Source organism: Orbicella faveolata, unplaced genomic scaffold (assembly GCF_042242905.1).
Source record: "Orbicella faveolata isolate gen_17 unplaced genomic scaffold, um_ofav_v1 contig_37, whole genome shotgun sequence".
In the NCBI taxonomy this organism is placed as follows: Eukaryota; Metazoa; Cnidaria; class Anthozoa; order Scleractinia; family Merulinidae; genus Orbicella; species Orbicella faveolata.
Genome location: NW_028301566.1, coordinates 1,449,735 through 1,461,800, shown reverse-complemented (window position 1 = coordinate 1,461,800; position 12,066 = coordinate 1,449,735). Strand labels below are relative to the sequence as shown.

General features: G+C 37.7%; 1 protein-coding gene across 1 annotated transcript; it reads right to left on the bottom strand.

Annotated features, from left to right (window-relative positions):
- Window positions 1-1,440: 1,440 nt before the first annotated feature.
- On the bottom strand, window positions 1,441-11,536 carry LOC110057773 (flotillin-1-like). Its single transcript, XM_020764365.2, has 15 exons — window positions 11,399-11,536; window positions 11,145-11,220; window positions 9,347-9,437; window positions 8,560-8,661; window positions 8,121-8,162; window positions 7,865-7,909; window positions 7,247-7,321; window positions 6,206-6,301; window positions 5,704-5,823; window positions 5,153-5,272; window positions 4,550-4,644; window positions 3,953-3,998; window positions 3,626-3,763; window positions 2,854-3,018; window positions 1,441-2,535 (listed from the first exon to the last, which is right to left on the bottom strand). Exons 1-15 carry the CDS (start codon window positions 11,445-11,447, stop codon window positions 2,509-2,511), a joined length of 1,287 nt encoding a protein of 428 aa, XP_020620024.2. The 5' UTR covers window positions 11,448-11,536; the 3' UTR covers window positions 1,441-2,508.
- Between the last annotated feature and the right edge of the window lie 530 nt (window positions 11,537-12,066).

Below are 12,066 nucleotides of genomic sequence, written 5' to 3'. Positions count from 1 at the left end.
CCACGTCTCTCGCATGCCAGACGATCGCATTTCAAAGTAGCTTCTCTACGGTGAACTCTGTCAGGGCAAGCGCACAATCGGAGGGCAAAGAAAACGTTTCAAGGATAGCCTGAAGAGCTCCCTGAAAGACTTCAACATCAGCACTGACTCCCACGAGTCACTCGCCCCGGACAGACCCTCCTGGCGCCATCTCATCATCAAAGGAGCCCACGCAGCAGAGGAGCGCAGGTCCCTTCAAGCTGAGCAGAAACGGGCAGCATGCAAAGCTAGAGCCATCAACAGTACAGCGCCTACCCACTTCTGCCCTACCCGTGGTAAAGGCTTCCTTGCCCGGATTGGCCTCATCTGCCACCTTCGGACACACCGTACCAGCTCAACAGCCAACTAGATCTCATGGTCACCTTCGACTACGAAGGACGAACAACAACAACAGCACACGGTACGACTTTGTCGCATGAGAAAAGCTTACGACAGGCCTACGACATCAATTGGTTCGTGTAAATGAAGCCTACAATTCGATTACGACTGTCGTATTCGTCACAAAAAATTTCGTAGGATTTTAAAACATGTTTTAAAATGCTGCGACAATCGTAGCCGAAATGAGTTCAAACTGACGTATTTTGTGACAAATTTCTCCCGAGTAGGGGAGAAAGGTGAAGTTCTCTTGGGTCAAAATGGCGGACGAACTTGTTGTTCGCAAGTCACCGTCCAGTACAAAAGCCGGCAAAAGCAAAGACATCTTTTCCTGAAGAGGAAACTGAAAAATTAATATCGCTCTAGAGTAAAGAAGTCATTTTCAAGTCAAAAATTTCATGCGCGTGTAAATGGTGCTTAGTCATTTCCCAGGCCTGTTGTAAGCTTGTCGCATGCGACGAAGTCGTACCGTGTAAATCGGCCCTTACGCTACGCGTTTTCCCACCGCTTTTTTCCAAGAGCAGGCGGTTTTGCGGGAAGTGATAGGGCGATGCTCTTCATGATTTCGGTGCTCTACAACCGAGTTCAGTTGAAGGAACACAACAAAGTTTTACAAGGGGAGGCGCCGCCTCATATATACCACTTTCGACAGAAAAGCTTGATCTTCCCGTATAGCCTATTAAAGAGTGTACATTTCACGGCATTCCATCCAGTAGCCCGAATGCTTCTAGCCTGTGTAGCAGCCGTTTCCTTTCCTTTTCCAGCGAAGATCGAGCAAGCGAGCGAGCAAGCGGGCGAGCGAAGGAGCGCGCCTGGGGTGAGAAAAAATGGGGAGAAGTGGGGAGGGGGTAACCCCCTCCCCCTGCTCCTTATTTTTTGCACTCGCTAGAAGTTTTGTTCCCTTCGTGTTCTTTTTTGGAAACGCCAGCTACGCGGCTAGAATGTTTCCAGACAAGGAGCCATATTGTTTGCCATCACAGCCTCTTATTATTTAACCCCAGGGTCTGCAATAAATTACTCTAAATACAAGTTAAATGTATTATTTTATCTCAAGACAGACGATACATTTGGGCGTTAGTAACAACTGTTTACATTTAACACCACTGCCTGCCCTATTGATAAGCCACTTCTAATATAATATAGCTAATCTTAGTGTCTCGACGCACTCCACGTTGTTTCATGGTGGATAACAGTATGCCAAAAACTCTGAAAATTTATTGCAAACTACGTTGCTGGTAATCAAGCACTATTTCCTCAGTTTTTCAGTTTAATACACAACGTAACTAAATTATTTGTAGGAATAACATGTTGGTTACTGCCCCATTAACAATCTTTTGAAGCCAAAAGACGACGCGAACACAATTACAACGATATTGTTAGTTCTGTCTTCTCGTCATAAGACTACACAATGGATCTGACCATGATGTTAGGAAAGACATCCTAAGAGCTAGACTCAGTCCAGAAGCATGATAAAAATGTATGGACAGCAGTTTGGGAGTCTAAATGCTGATATGACTCAGTTCGTTACTAGTAATATCATATCTCCATTTAGGGGTGGCAAATGGTAAATGGCAAATGGTCCTTCAAAAGCATATACATAAAATTTTCACAAATTTCACAGTTCTTGCCATCTTGATTATTTTGTTTGATGTGGCTTCAGTCTAGACTTCTCTTGAAGACTGAGAAAGTCTCAAGCTCTCAGAAAAAAAAAAAACACTTATTTTGCTGTCTCACAAAATCGTACCATTTGTCAGCCCTGCATTTGCAATGCAGTAGTACAAGCTTGATATAAACAATGATACTTACAATAAACAGGCGGCTAGTTATTGAGGCTTAGCTACCGTTAAACGTTTTCTTAAACTAGAAGTAAATTACAAAATTACACCTCAGCAGAGATAATGAACAAATAATTATGTGAACTCTTCTACTATGAAGCTCATTACGCCTAGTGCTTCATAAACAGTACACTACATACTAAACATATAACATTGCTCTAAAGTTAACAACAATAGCAAGCCTACTGAAATTGACTCGTTAAGTAAAAACGTCATTAATTTGAAAGATTTCATCAAATTGAACAATACATCAAGCCATCTAGACTCTGTTGCTCAGCTTCATTGCCTGGAAAACAAAAGCAAAATAATAATAATAATAATAAAGTTGCTGTTAAGAACTGTAGACATACACAGTAGATATATTTTGCATCTTATGGCCGAGTCTTGTACCTCTGTGGAAAATACAGCTAACAGGGCAACATTATACCATCAGGGTTGTCTTCTTGTCAACAAAAAGCTATTTTCTTTATCTTGGTAACCAGTCTAGTGCGTTCCTATGGTAAAACCTGTACCTCAACTCCACAAATACTGTCCATCAAAAAAGTAATCTCTTCTAAGTTTTTTTTTTATCGTATCAGTATATATATTTTAATTATATTCTTACCTTGCTGATATCAATGCCAGTAAGTGCCTCCACTGATTTTGGCAAATTGGCGACAATCTCCAGGATTTCACCAGTGATTTTACTAGCTCCAAGGTCACACTTGCCATTTGATACCATCACAATCTTCTTACACTGAGAAAGTGGTGCTGCAACTTCAGCTGCAATCTAACAATGCAAAATCATGAGCGTGATTTGTGTGCCACATATAATAAAGACCTCCAGCCTTCATAAGTAAACTAATCAATTCCTTACTTTTCTTAACCTTCTCTCTGAAGATTCAAAATAATAAACAGACCATACCTTGGGAAAAGTATTGAGGGGGAGACTTGACTACAAGCAACACAGTGGGAAAAGGGAATTGTTCAACTTCATAAATTCATTCCAGTGAGATAAACCCAAATTAAATTTCCACAAAAAAAAAACCCAAAGGGGATTTGCAAAGATGCCAAAAAAAAAATTGACCCAGACTCCCAAAGATTTTCAAAAAAGATCACTTGATAATAGTAATCATCTTTATATTGTCCTTTATGTTATAAACAACTTGAATGATTAATTTTTGGTAACTTCTTAAACTTATGGATGAAGTAAGCTTTTCTCTGGGTACTAAAATGTTGGATAAATTAACCAATGTCTCAGCATTACTGCCATCTTCAGGGTGCAAAAAACTTGCCAGAGATTACCTAACAATAAATAACAGGCCAACTACCACTATGAAAAACTGTGTCTAGAGCATCCATAGGATAAATTTTGACGTTCAGTATGTAGAAGTTACCTTTGGCATGGTAGCTAAGACCATGTCAACAACAGCGGCCTCTCTGTATTCTTTCCATGCATCTGCTTTCTTGGCCATCTGCTCTGCCTCAGCTGTGGCTTTAGCTTCAATGGCAAAAGCTTCAGCTTCACCCTTCACCTGTTAACAGTCAAGTGAATATATCAATATGAGAGATCAGCAGCTATAAACCATCTAGCAGACAAGTGATAAGAATGAACAACGATGAAAAAAATTGTTGGACGAGTCCAACTTGTACAAAAAGCTGACACTGAAAAATGGAAGACAAGCAACAAGGCAGGGTTAGAAAGTAAGGTGGATTCTTCAAACCTTAATGGCCTCTGAATTGGCTTCAGCTTCCAGTACCACACGATTTCTGACCACAAAATAAATATCATTAGAAAACATCCCATAAGAGAGTGCAAGTTCAAAGCTGTGTGTCTTGAACTCAGTAGAAACTCAGAACTAGCACTGCAAGCTGTTCATGTAATAATGATTGCATATTAAGCAAATATAATTCACACTTTGATCATGGAAATACATGAATGACTTTCATTTTTTTCTTGCAATGTTCTCCAAAACAAAATTGGAAACATTTTCTCCATGTTTCTATCTAGTTACAGAAACACTTAAGAAATTTTAAGAGAACTTAAACAACATTTCTTGTTTTCCCAAACTTTTTCACTGGTGTCTCTACAAGTGGATAGCAAAAGAAAAAAACGTTTTCTTCATTTTTTAATAAAGTTCATTCACCGTAGCAGTCACAAATTTGTGCAAAACCTTCTAATGCATTACACTACGTGTAGCAACAGTCACAAACAAGTTAATTTAACTGACACCTATACCATAATACATCTTTTCAGGTCGTGTTAAAAATCACTAAGTTGTTATGAAATAATTTTTTTCAATTAGTACTTATTGCTTTACCTATTGGCCTCAGCAAGTTTTTCCATCCTATACTTGTCAGCTTCAGCAGGCCGTTTAATGGTAGCCTCAAGCTCACGGTCTTTACGGGAAATTTCCTGTGAAAGAGACCAAACAAAGACAGGTTAAGTGATAAGCATAATTATACAAGCAATTAAACAATTAAGTAAGATCACTTCTTACTTAAACTAGACTTATTTTGAATTTAAAAAGGATATAGATTGTCTCTTACCAAATGATCATGAACAGAACGATTGTGAGGGCTGGAGCATTCAGTTGTGATGCTAACACCCAGAGGGCACAACTGAGCTCACCACTGACTACCTTGCTATTTCAGAATCATTTTAGTCAGCACGCAAAGAAAGTCATGTCCAATAGCCCAGGGCTGGGAGTTTATCCTTTGCTAGCTCAATGGGCAAGATAAGTTTTATGAGGACATTTTTGGTGAGAGAGATGGAATTATTAGTTGAATTTTGAATTATTTTGTTAATCACGCTTAGTGTAGCAACAATTTTTTTTTTGTGGGGGGGGGGGGGGAGGGGGACTAGTTACAACTTTTGAAAATCTGGTATGCTTTGCACCCTGTTAATCACTTATTACATGTACCTGTTCCTGAACATTAATTTGCTGTGCTCTCTCCACAACCCTGATCTGCATTTCTTCTTCTTTGATTTTCTGTTTTGTTATGGAAGCCTGAAGTTGATAGGCCAATTCAGACTGAGCTTTCTGCATTGATCAAAATATGAACTTTGTCACCATCACCATCATTTAATTGCCAGTAGTATAATGTCAAATAAGTAAATGACTGTACTCTTTACACTTCTATTCCTTGAAAAATTATGAAGTACTACTCCTAAACAAAACAAAAAGCCAACCCACATTAATAAGTATTGTTTTCCAAAGCAAGAATTTCATATAATAGTCAATGAGTAGATTTCATCATTGCATCGTTGCAGTTTAAGGACTGCCATTTATAGGGAGGCAAGAGAGAGCTGCTGTACTGATCAAAGCAAATCCAAGAGCAGACTTAACGTAGCTTTTTTATGCTTCTCAAAGGCATAAAGCAGAATTCAATGAATGTTCATTTAAAAGCACTGACCAACTAAATCACAGCCACCTAACATCAACAACTAGTCTACAGTATGAGCTTTACGTACTTTAGTTTGAACTTCAATGTCATAGGCTGCCTTCTTTAACTCATAATCTCTCTTGGCTTTAGCAATTTCAGTGTCATTCTCAAATTTGGCCCTCTGGCGAGCTTCTTCAGCTAGTGCTTCCTACAATGAATTCAAATGACTTGTTAGTCTGTAAGTGCAATGGCTGCATTACTCAGATATGAAGATTAAACTTGCAATATTAATGCACCTGAGAGACATTCCAAGACTATCACTGTTTTACCGTTTTAACAATTTTCCATGCTCAAAACATAAACCATGCAAATCTGAAACCTAAGTTCAAAGTAACCTGTCTTACTGTACATTTGGCCCAAAGTGAGCAATAATAATGCACAATGTGTTGTGCTGTAATTAATAAGACTATCGGTAGTGGATATTTGTCAAAATTTTTGTTAAAGGCTTACAAAGAAAAACTAAAATTACTAATATATACCAAAGTCAAAAAATACTTTGAATGAAATTTTATTGTTAGTACAAATCCTACCTTAATTCCAGAATCCCTCTTTGCTTCTGCCTCACCAATTCTGGCATCTCTCTTGACCTGTGCAGTCCTGGCCATTCCAAGAGCATGCAGATATCCCTGTAACAAATATACAGTGTACGCTTACTATATTGATATTGATTTATCTTCTTGTCTAACTCACAAAACAGTCTATGTGAAAGTATAGTCAATACTGTCAGACATGACTGCTGGTGTAAAGATTGGATAACATTGTCCACTGGATAATCTATATATCAAGTGGTGCCAATAAGGATAATTATAACATAGCCTTAGTGAAGGACACGTTCTGATGGGCTAATGCGCTCGCTCCATTTGCCCACAGGTTGCACGCTCACATCAGTTTGTTCATTTGTACTTTTTCTTGGCAATTGAAAAATCTAATAAAAATCTAATAATTCTTCCAGAGATGAGGAATATTATTCCTGTGAGCTACCAAATTTTGAGCTTACTTTTTTTGCAGGGCCTCCACCTAAGAGATTTGCGAATTTAAGCGAGCAGGAGTTGATTCAGCTGGTTGAACAAAGGCACTCAGCACTCGGAGACAGACCAAAAAACAACAAACTGGTCTGTATCAACCTTTCAAGGTTAGTAATGCATTGCGGGAATTCTAGAGAGAATTTTCTAGTGATTTGATGACAATAAAATTCATCACAAGCTTTCTTTGTAAAACTTTTCTGGCATCGAAAGCCATTTACATGCTTTCGGTGAACAAAACTTGAACACGAGAGCTTTAACAAATCTCTGTTTGTGAAGTCTTACATTAGAAATCCTTCTGTTCCAAAAACGTTACACTTCTTTCGTGCTTAGCAACCTCCCCTGTGCATCCATAACTCGATACTTGCATGCTGCATGCTTACCATTTCTTAAATAAAACATTAACTACTCTATCTACTAGCATTATTCATCCTTCAGAACACTGATTGCAGATGCCATTCTTTCTCTGAGGTGATAATCAAATTGGGTCAGATTTCTTTATTGTTCCTGTAAGTTACTAATATTAATTTTGTACAATGTATCACATACCTCTTCATCACGTATGTCCTTTATTGTGTAACTTACAACACTGATTCCCATGTTTACCAAATCAGATGATGCTACCTAAACAGAAAATAAAACATTCAAGTTCTTAGTAAAAAATGCTTCAAAGACAGCACTCCTATATTTTGCACTCAGAGAGGAAAAAAATTGCACTTGCTGTTGCAAGAAATTAGACACCCAAACCAAAAGAATGCCCTTGCTTCTGAAGAGTCTCTTTTGTCTTTTCAGGGAAGGAATGGCAACCTGGATGGAAACAGCATCTTCTCATGCTATAAACCAAGCTAATAAGGCAGCACTAACTGATATACATGTATCTCACCTGTACTACCATCTTCTTGTCCCAAACAAAACCTCAAAAAGTCACTTACTGTAAGTTAAATAATTTAGATCACCGACAATTCACATCAACTGGGCAACTCATTAAATGCCAAATTTCAAAGGGCCTACAGTGTATGTTACAGCTGAATTACTGGCTGCTATTAGCCATGAAATGTACACAGCAGTTTAATGAATAATGTTTTGTTTGATTGCCAGTACATTTTTCAGCAACTTTCTAACATTCTCTAGCAATAAAAATAGAACAAACCAGTTTTTAATCAGTACCTCAAACACACTCTTAGAGAACTTCTTTCGATCTTTGTAGATTTCCTATTTTAAAACAAACATCAAGGTAAGCTAAAGTTCTGCAATTTTATATGAAGCTTTTAAACAATGCCATGAATTTAATCATGGTTTACACATACATTTATGCAATTTAGAGCAACTATGATCACGAATATAATATTTCTGAAGTGTTAGAAAGGTAATGTCCTCAGTACAACATACAGCACAAAAATAAAGTAAATTTGATTATTTTTACCTCCACAGTCATTGTACCCATGATGGCTCTTTGATGGCCTTCCTACAAAAATGATGTTCACAACAATGATATTACTGACAATAATGATGATGTTAACAATGATGTTACGGCATCATCGGGATGATGCCGTGGATCGGCGAAAGCTTGGATTTTTAAATGATATCAATTTTACAGTAGTGTAAGGCCTCAATAGAACTTTTGCCAGTTTCATTAAAATGCTACTGAAGGACAACATCCAACAATTATTAACAATGATGTTAACTCCAGGTCCACGGTCAACCACACAGGTGATTAGTAAATAATATAATATAGGTTATGCGTGTGGCACATTTGATGTACATGTACATGATCTTATAAAGAAAAAGTATGATATCGAATTTGTTTTTTGCTACAAACATAATGTGACTGCTAATGGATTGTCAGTCTATGGAAATCTTACCAGTGTTTCCAAGGCAACAGAACGGACTTCCTCTTGGCTTTTCCCCAAAAACTGCTGACAAGCTGCATATAACATTTCCTGATTCTGGCCTTGAATCTTCACCTGCAAATGGAATTATTTTTCATATAACAACATGACCGCATACAATGCGATTTGATTGACCCAGTATTGTGTGAGACACTCATTGTGCAACCTGGAGAGGATCAATTGCAAAGGGAACAGTCCACAGTCCACAGGACAGTGAATAATAACAGTTCAACTGCAGCTGCTTACATGTCATTTCAGTTGGCCTGCCCTCACTGACAAATCCAGAGACTTCTTGGCTCAAATCAGATTTTTTTAATCATCTCAAAACCCACCTCTAGCAAAGACAGTCATCTTCTTAACAGAAAGATGAACATGACTAAAAGTTAAGCTTCTTGCAATGCTTGCTCACTGGATACTTTGACCACTTGAGACAAACTGCAATTCCACATGAAATAAGGCTAAATATCTTTTCGTGAATTTTTCTTCCTTTTTCCAATATTTAATCATTTAACTTTGTAAATAACTTGTTAACCATTTGCTGACATCTTTATTTTCTGGTGGTTTCAGTTAAAGAGCCACTTTTTGTGGAAACTCTCAATAAACAAAACCACTATCACTGGACATCTAAATGGGACCCTCTTGTCTCTCCTCAAGTAAAACTACTAAATAAATTATTTGAACAACTTTTGAAAGTAAGAGTTGAAAATAAGAGCCTAACTTAAAATCTATTAGTTTGCCATCTACACATTGGTTGTCTTACTTGAGCTATTCCAGTCACCGAGATTGGCACTCCATGCCGAGTGTAGACACGTGGGGATTCAACATTCAAGGTCATTGTGTTAAGAGAGATCCTAAAGGCAAACCATATGGATATTAATTAATTTCATGATTTTAGAGTAAAGGGAATGATACTTAACAAAATCCAAAGTTATTTTCAAACAAACTCTTAGAATATTTGTGACTTGTGCTCACAGTACATTTGCCTTATGCAAAGAACCAATCACAAGGCACAAACCTTATTGACACTATAAAATAGCCGAGACTCGTGTAGTTAAATTTCTCATAGAAAAAGCTCATCTTTATCTTAGTGTAAAGTGTAAATATGATGTAGTGGTAAGCAGCACGCATTCAATTTTTTCTTTCTTTTTTTGCACACTGTTTTATGTTTTTGTAACCTTGCATCCTTACGTTTTTATCCCATAGCCATTTCATACATAGAAGAACATCTCCATTTTGATATCTTACATCACACGCTCTTTCAATGTTACGTGCATAAGCGACATCTTTTGAGCATCTTTCGACATGCTATGTAACCTGGACTACATAAAAAAAGTAAGCACAACAGACTTCTTTACGGTCGAACTCAACTTTTAGTCATGCAAGATGGATTTATTTGACATCAGAGTAAGGCTAGGAGTATCAAGAAAACATTCTGTGAGAGAAAAATCTACTGTTTCGGTTCTAATGTCTACATCTTTCAAAATTCAACTGAGCAGTAGCGGCCCAATTCTACCGGAGGTCACAATTGCAAGGCAATCAACTACATTCAAATAGTCTGATTTATCCGTAAATCGGGAAACATGCAAAGTCCACATTCTTCTTAAGCAATTTAAATTTGAGGTTAGTAATTATTATTTATTTGTCCTTTCCTCTGCTAATAATCGGAAATGTTGCAAGTTTCACAGTTAAATGGTCTTTCAGCCATTTGCACAGCACGTTAAAAGACGGCATGTTGAAAGGTGGTCAAAAGAGTTGCGTAGTATGCACATAACACTGAAAGCAGGTGTTAATACTGGTACTCTAACAAAGATCTGCTCCCCAAATCAGGTTCCACCATGGCAATGATTGCCGTCAGAGCATATATAGAGGCTGAGGGTTTATTCCTTGATGTACATTGTAGATTTATTTTGGGGAAACTTGTCATCTGGGCCTGGTTGTTCAAAGCCCAATTAAGCTAACGCAGGTTAGCAAGAACTTTGATTTCAGTTTGTAACTTTTTGGTTAAGTTTTCTGTTTATAATGTTTGTCCTTCAGTTTTGAGCCTGACTAAGCTCAAACTACACAAAACGTAAGCAGTAAAAAGCATTTTTATGCAAGAAAAATTAACACTTCGGTTAACTTTTAATCCGTGTTTCGAACAACCCGGCCCTGCTCTTTATAAAAAGCAGTATCGCTTGACTAATTGTTTCTTGAAAATTGACTTCAAATGAATGATCCCCGTGGTTGCAGAGCAATAAAAGATCGACCGCCTGTATAACGTGACCATCACTCTTCCACTAATAAAGTCTTTGACCTGACTAAAGTCAGCGACATGTCGACGTAAACAAACATAACAGATAACTGTGTATGTTCGCACACAATCAATAATTTCGTACAGTGAAACATAAACTTCACCATTTCCAACAGATGCAGGTCATGAAAATCAATTTTTTTTTAACTTTCTGAAAGGCGTAATCGAAGATACCTTTCTGCTTCATGCATTTACTAGCGATGACAAGAATGCTGACATTACAATAGCATGCGTACAATATTGTTCACGGAATCACAAATTTCCTTACTTCTGCAACTTTTGAATCAAGGGCCACACAAATACACGGCCACCGGCAACTAATGCTGGTTTGCTATGGCAGACGCCTGCAAAAGAAACGGAGAAATAACCGCTCGACATCATGCATTGTGTGATTCACTTTCAATGCAATCTAGCTTTACGCACAAAACACCTGCAAAATATTCGATTTAATTCCACGCTTTTGACTCTATGAATTTTACCATAAAAGCACAAATGTTAAAATATAAAGTGTTACGAAAATACCTGATACAACCATGGCTTCATTCGGTCCACAAGTTTCGAAGAACACCATTTTGAAACTTCAACAAATTTGACCCCTCAGAAGTTCCTTGTGCGAGCCTTGAGCAACAATATGGCGACAAAATCACGTGACATACAGTGGCGACGCCTCCTTACCGTAGTCGATAATAAATCGATCCAATCAATAATTTATCGCTTTCAGCCCTTCCATACCATCGATCTTCGGGTCCACCCCGGCGTTTTAACAACACGTGCCATCCCTGCAGTGTTCCTTTCTGTTCGTTTATCGAAGGTAAGATGGCGGCCATTTTTTGCAGTATTTCATTTTTATGTCATAGTGCTTTTCGTTTGAACTTTTCCGTCACAGTTTGATGTATATGGTGTCAGGGTATATTTTCAATTCTGTTGGAATCCTTAATAGCTTGAAAAAATGTTGAATGTAACTTAAATGAGAGATCATTGAATATATTCTCTCCTTGTGTGATCTAGACAACGTAACGTTAGTGAGTTATAAATCTTATTTTGGCACAAAATCGTTCAGTCCTAAAGTAAACCTGTTTTAGAGTCATATTTTTAAATCCTACCTTAAGAGTACTAAACACCTACCTGACCATGGTGCAGAAATGACTGTGGAAAACATAGAACTTAAAAGTCTTGAGATGCAACATAAG

Coding starts and splice junctions, on each gene's coding strand:
- LOC110057773 (XM_020764365.2), bottom strand. CDS start 11,447: ATGGTGTTCTTCGAAACTTGTGGACCGAATGAAGCCATGGTTGTATCA. Junction 11,221..11,398: donor TGAAGCCATGGTTGTATCAG/GTATTTTCGTAA, acceptor TTTCTTTTGCAG/GCGTCTGCCATAGCAAACCA. Junction 3,999..4,549: donor AAACTTGCTGAGGCCAATAG/GTAAAGCAATAA, acceptor TTTTGTGGTCAG/AAATCGTGTGGTACTGGAAG.